Raw genomic sequence first — 6625 nt, forward strand, 5'->3', positions numbered from 1 at the left:
CTCGAGAATAGGAGTTGTTAAGAGTCCAAGTAGTAACAATCGTCAGGATGCAATACACACGACAAATTTCTATTGCTTGTGCGCCTATCCAGATGAACTTGGCCGGGTTCGGTCGATCTATAAGACTCATTAGAAATAAGCTTTTTGGGGCCGACTTTGGGCCCGAAATACCATTAGCCGAAAAACAAGAGTGGGAACTTCATTTCGCTCTCAAAGGGCTCCACATTCGACAATTGACAATCTTTGATTTATTACAGTGAGGGTAAAAAATTGGGAAATTGAAGTAACTATCACGCACAAGCAGTCAAAAAAAAGTACAAAACTTCAATCACTTCAAAAGTTTATCCACTGCAATTGGGCCACACAATGTAAGGTTATTGTATTGTAATCTGTTCTTCTCATTCATTATCCAAATAATGGCCCACTAGTTCCAACAGTTTTCATTGAAGAAGCCTTTGTCTTTATTGCAATATTTATCCTTTGAATATGTGGGACTCGAAATACATACCCATGTCCGGTTAATCTTAATAAAATTTGCATATGAGAATATTCGGTTAGAATATAAATGAAACGAATAAATTTATTCATTTTTATCACTTAAATTTTTTAAATAAATGGTAATTTAACAATATAATAGAACAGATGTCTTGAGTTTAAACTTTATTTCTGTCATTCATTTCTTATTTTAATTAAAAAAAATGTTACAGATTCATCTTTTACTCATTTATTGCCCCCCTTCTCCCGCATTTTTTTTTGTTGTTGCAAATTTATCATTGAATATGTGAAACCTACATATAGTCACCCATATTCCATACTGAATTTGTTCATCTCTTATGGAAATGGACAAAAAATAGGTAAAAGATTATAAAAATTTGAAATTCTTAAATTTTAAAATCAAAGCCCTTTATTACATCTAACGGCCTAAACAAATACAAAGATTTATGTATTACCGAAAATCTCAAATTACTTGTAGAAACACACAAAATTTTACATTTATTTGAGCCGTTAAATTTTAAAATACGAGAATCACACATTTTAGAAAATTTAAAAACATCTGATCCAAAAGTTAAAAATTAAACTTCTATTTTAATTAAATATTGCAATAAAGAGTTTGAACTGAACTCGAATATAAAAAGAAATATTAAAATATAAATAAAATAATTAAACCTTCAAATTACAACATTATCACTCAACGCAAGACTAAAGGATTCACCTGACGAAAACAACTATCATTTGCTGTTAATAACTTGAACTAAACACAAGGAAATAAAGAAAAAATTGAAGCCCACGAAATCATTTGCATTTCCCATTCAAAATCACACAAATCTAAAAAAAAAAAATCAAGCTTCTGGTTCCCTGGAAAAAGAAAAAAATGAGAAAGATACACAGAGGAGCAACTGCAAAAGCTGCAAGCTTTAGCAAGTCCTCAGTCTCCTTTGATATCACTCCAATCCTTGACCAGTCTCCACTGTACCTGAACATTGAAATCTTTCTTCATGAGAAGGATAGATTCAAGTTTCTGGTGAAAAAAATATCAAAGAAAACAGACGAAAAAGCATACGTACCCAGCATCGATGAATCCAAGACCAAGCAGGGCCACAACAGAGCGAGCAAGAATTGGGTTGGAGATTTTCAGTGGGAAAATGGTTTCTTGCTGGGTTCTGGAATTATCAGACAAATCTTTCTCCTTAGCCATTGAGATTCCAAATTTTCTGCCATTTCTCCTCACAAACGGATAAGAAGTCGGGCTGTTGAAGATAAAGCTCTTTCTTGTGACCAGCATTTCCTATCCTCTGTTTAGGCTCGTTACTCATTGACCAATCTCAAATTCTAAAAGTCATTCATCCAACAAGGGCAAAATTGTAATTTTGTCATTTTTAATGTTATATTTAGACAAAAATGCAAAAATCATTTTACATAAGCGTTTCTACTGTGAAAATTCCAATACCTGTGAGCTCTTTTTTTTTTTTTTTTTTTGGTCTTGCAGGCTCGGGCTTGGCTTGCTTCACAGGCTTCCTTTCCTCCCCAGCTCCATCAGCTGATCAAATGGAGAGTTCATGGCTGCAAATAACTTCTGTATGTCACCCACTGCAGAATACAACTTTGCCTCCAAATGTTCAAGCCACTGTTTGGAATTGGAAGATGGTGAAGCCATTATTTAGTAATGGGATCTGACTTCTGAGCAATAGCCAGTAAAAGCAAGAGATAATGGCGCTTGCTTGGGTGCTTCTCACTTCTGCTATTGAAATTCCTCTTCATAATCTTTACAAAGAACACTCCAATGTAGAAGCATTCCCACAATGAAACCACCTGGAATGAACTCCACACAATTCCAGCCAGCAGGGTAACATGATACTGCAGTGGAAGTAACATTGTACATGTCTATCAGCAAGAGCCAAAACCCAAAAACAGTACAAAAGAATTGATCAACAATGGTTTGTATTGAACCATATTTTGGGCGCCATACTTGGGTAGGTGTACTTATTTTCCGGTGATGCCTAAGAAGAAGCTAGGAAGAACCACGTAAGTAGCAAGTGCCATGAATGGGATGAATAAATCAGATGCATTTATGTCACAAATTGAAGGCTTGTAAGGAAATTTAGCCCGTACCATCTTGATTTGTTGCTCTTATCCAATGTCCCTACATTATGTTTGCCATAGAAAGAAGCATTGAAAAAGAAAGAGAAAAAGAGATTACAATGGTTCAACAAATGTAATTGTGCTTTTCATAACAAATGTAAATGATCAAGGAATTAGTTGGTTAATTGAGATAGATACTAGGATCCTTTTATGTTAGAACAACTCGTTTTCTCTTTGTAGTTGTTGATTGATTTAAAAGAAAAATAGAAAGAAATACAGACAAAAAAAGAAGCAAATATGCAAGAAAAATCTAATTAAACCTTGAAGAAAAAGAATAATTATAGCAGAGTTAATGTTCAAGTAAACTTGTCCCTAAGCTATAAGGCCTCAAAACTAAAGTTTCATCCAAGAACTCATTAAGCAAAATTGCATGAATGGCCAAATCTTTGCATCGGGTCTATTCTAAGCTTAGAAAATAGCACGGCCATGATTAAGAAATGCCTTGGCATAATACTCGCACAAATAAAACAAAAGAACAGAGATATGCCCATTGACAAGTATTTTGAGTCTCATTAAGGTGGCTTACTACATGACAGAGGATTTAAAGTCGCCATACATTTATTGAGAGACAACTATTCATTTGTTGGTTATTTTGGCGCCTTAAATTACATACTTCGATATGCATATGATAATATATTTCACACGGTGGAATCATCAATTGTCTTTAAGACACCATTTGATTTCCAAAAAAAAACAATTATTTGAATTAGAAAAATCTTTGGGTATAAAGTGGCCAAGATTGGGTTTTCTATTGGTTTTTATAATAAATCTCGAATTTTTATGGAAAAAGTCTACATATCTCCTCCAAACTATCACTTAAGTGACAGTGTTCTCCCAAACTTTCAATTAGAACAATGTTCTCTTCAAACTACCAAAAAATTGACAATACCTCCTTCAATGCCAGCAAAAAGACAAAAATGACCATAAATTTGTGTCAATAAGACAAAAATACCCCTATAAATTTAAAAACAAAAAATTAAAACAAAAACAAACTAAGTTGAAAAAATTTTAGATTTAGTTTTAGTTTTTTTTTTTTTTTTAAAAATTAATTTTAATTTTACTAAGGGTATTTTCGTCATTAAGAGAGACATTGTCGTAATTGAAAATTTGAAAAAAATATCGTCAATTAGGTGATAATTTGAGAAAGTATATGAACTTTTTCCAATTTTTATAATAGGGCCTAAGGGTCAGGCCAATAAGGCAAAACTTAATATTGTGGCCAATATATATATAAAAGTAACAAGGAGTAAGGAGAAGCCCTAAAAATACAAGAGGGAAAGCCAAAGCTTACCCAAATCAAACCCAATCTTACCCAAAGCAAACCCACCCGAGAACCCTCAAAAACAGCCACCCAACATAACCCAAACTACCCGGCATTAGTCTTGCTCATCCAACTAATAACCCTCCAGTGCTCTCTCTTGCCCTTAAACCTAGTCTGAGGGCCCCTTCTTTCTTTCTTCCACCTATAAACCATTCTATTTCTTCTTTTAGAGACGCCAAATTCCAGTCGTCCTCGTCAGTGGACGACACCTCACAAGCTTCCTTCCTTGCCTGATGCCAAGACTCCATGTCCTTCAATAGCGCCAAATGCTTAACATCGTCCTTAACCACTTCCCGCAAAGACTCAAGCAACCATTTTTGTGATTTGGTCAAATCAAAAGCAACTATGGTGTTTGAGGAGAACGTCTGCGGGGAAAGAGGGTTAGAAACCTCCTCAGCCTCGACCACTAACACACATGCAGAAAGAGGGTCAGAGAGAGGGTCACCGGCATGGACAAGCGATCAGGAGACTTTAACTTAAGATCCGAGGCTCTGTCCCCCCGCATAGCTGTTCACGACCCCTGACTCCAAGTGCAATAGAAACTCATCGCTGCCCAGAGGATTGCCATGCATCAACAGCCCAGGAGAACTCGCCGCCGGCAAAGGATCTGACAGATCTGAGCTAGAAGCGCTAGAAAAACCCAGATCCAAAGTAGGATCCAAAACTGACCCATGAACCGACCCAAGAACTGAACCCGCATGATCCATTAGTGAAACCCTGTTCTACGACCCATTGGGCTTCAATTCCAACCTAGCAATCATCAACTACCTGATCCACACCTCTTTGCGAAAAAACCCTAATTGAAGCTTTACCCATTCATTCGTCTTTAATGAGTTTGCCGCCGTCAGAGACAAAGACATCGGCGAAGGAACAACCAAGAGCTCCTTCAACGAAATCTACTTGGCCTCCATAGCGAAGCAATTCACAGCAGATCGCGGCTCCACTCCGCCTATCTCTGCCACGAAACATTCCGACACCAAGAACACATCGAGAAAGCACGAAGACAAATGCTTAAGAAGAAGCAGACTCTACTACCCGCTTCCCCGGTAGAGAAGGATACTCGTCAATAGTTGGCCCGATCTGTCCACCTTGAAACTCTAGCATCCTTCTCATTTCACTCACGAAACGGCGCCAACCCCACCCCTTTCTGCCCTCTGGGAGCTAGATCATACCTTTCCGACCACCATCGGCTTCAACAGCCACCTCTAAAAATCTGCCTGCCTTGTTGCAACCCTCGCGAACCAAAAGTCTATTCTCATCCTCATGGAAGCCCGAGACAGAACCTTCCTTCACCTGAGACTGAAAAGCCTCTTCCACCTTAGCTACCAACCAAACCGCACTCTGCAGACCTAGTTTAGTGACCCCTATGAAACCCTTCCTCCTTTCCTCTAACCGAAGATTAGTGGACCCTTCCCTCACCATGAAGCAAAAGGCTTTGGCTTCAATTGAGAACCGCCTTTCCATAGCTAACCCAACCGCACCACCACTAGGGCGGAAGAAGGGAGAAAAAGGAAAAACTAGGAGAGAGAAGAGAGCGCTAGCAAAAAAATTTTTTTTTTTTAAAAAAATTATATATTTTTTTGATAGGTTAACTATATATATTAAAAAAAGAAAAAAAGAAAAAAGGGAGGGTTTATGGGTTATGGCCGCTACGGACTCTCCCCTGTCCGTCTCTGAAAACATAGGTAAATTTGGGTCATAATCTATAGCTAGTGATGGAAAGTTGACGATTCCAATACTTACTAAAGTCTCATATTCCCATCTTCCAACGACAGAAAAATTATTTTCAGGGCATAAATCATGACTAACCAAAGAAAAAAAAAAAGGTAATGGTCTTTAATGCTCATTTTGTTTATATTTCCATCAATTAAGCAATGAAAAAACAGTCTTTCTTGGCTTCGTTATTGTGCATTTTATAACAAATGTAAATGATTATGGAATTAGTTGACTAATTGAGATAGATACCATGATACTTTCTCGATGAGTTCATAGTGACAGTGTGACACTAGATCAAGCTTTTATGTTAGAGCAACTCATTTTCTCTTTGTAGTTGTTGCTTTATTTAAAAGAAAAATAAAAAGAAATACAGAAGAAGAAAAAAAACAAATATGCAGAAAAATCTAACTAAACGTTGAAGACAAAGAATAATTTTAGCAAAAGTTTATTAAGAGAAGCTATGTAGAGTAAAACCACTAACATGACATCTGAAGTGGAAGTTGCATCGTGTTACTTGCCAGCTAGATTTCGAAAATCCTGCAAAACGCACAAACCCAAAGCAAAATAAGATCCTGCAATATACCTAACAGCTTCTCAAGTATTCTTTCTTATTACTGACGAATTTATGTCACAAAAACCATAAAGCAAAAAATAAAATATAAGCACGAACACGACCCTAAAAATAAAGCAATAGTTTCTTTTTTTTTTTTTGAAAGCAAAGCAATAGTAACTTCAAGTGGTATTAAAATCAACTTTGGATCCCCCCACCCCGTCCCTCCCTTGAAGCTAAAATTCACTTGTAATCCACGCCTTAATTTCAAAGTAGAAGTCCACTTCAACAAAAAAAAAGAAAAAAAAAGATCAAAGTAGAAGTCTAAATAGGTGAAACATTTAAAATTATGTTTATTATTATTTTTTTTTTGGTGATAAGGTGAAACACTTACATTA

At 36.4% G+C, this 6625-nt stretch overlaps 1 protein-coding gene across 2 annotated transcripts; it reads right to left on the bottom strand.

Moving 5' to 3' along the window:
* Positions 1–1275: 1275 nt before the first annotated feature.
* Positions 1276–1834, bottom strand: LOC132185859 (uncharacterized). Of its 2 annotated transcripts, none has more exons than XM_059599661.1 (2): positions 1566–1834; positions 1276–1468 (listed from the first exon to the last, which is right to left on the bottom strand). In XM_059599661.1, the coding sequence occupies exons 1-2, from the start codon at positions 1781–1783 to the stop codon at positions 1327–1329; spliced, it is 360 nt and encodes a 119-aa protein (XP_059455644.1). In that variant the 5' UTR covers positions 1784–1834; the 3' UTR covers positions 1276–1326. The 2 variants fall into 2 exon arrangements, with proteins under 2 accessions (XP_059455644.1, XP_059455643.1); XM_059599660.1 differs by having other exon boundaries at positions 1276–1474.
* Positions 1835–6625: the final 4791 nt, after the last annotated feature.

Source organism: Corylus avellana, chromosome ca6 (assembly GCF_901000735.1).
Source record: "Corylus avellana chromosome ca6, CavTom2PMs-1.0".
Taxonomy (NCBI): Eukaryota; Viridiplantae; Streptophyta; class Magnoliopsida; order Fagales; family Betulaceae; genus Corylus; species Corylus avellana.

Bases quoted from the DNA above. Each gene is read 5' to 3' on its own strand.
- LOC132185859 (XM_059599660.1), bottom strand. From the start codon at position 1,783: ATGCTGGTCACAAGAAAGAGCTTTATCTTCAACAGCCCGACTTCTTAT. The intron at 1,475-1,565 runs GTACGTATGCTT...TTCAATGTTCAG, and splicing joins CTTGGATTCATCGATGCTGG to GTACAGTGGAGACTGGTCAA.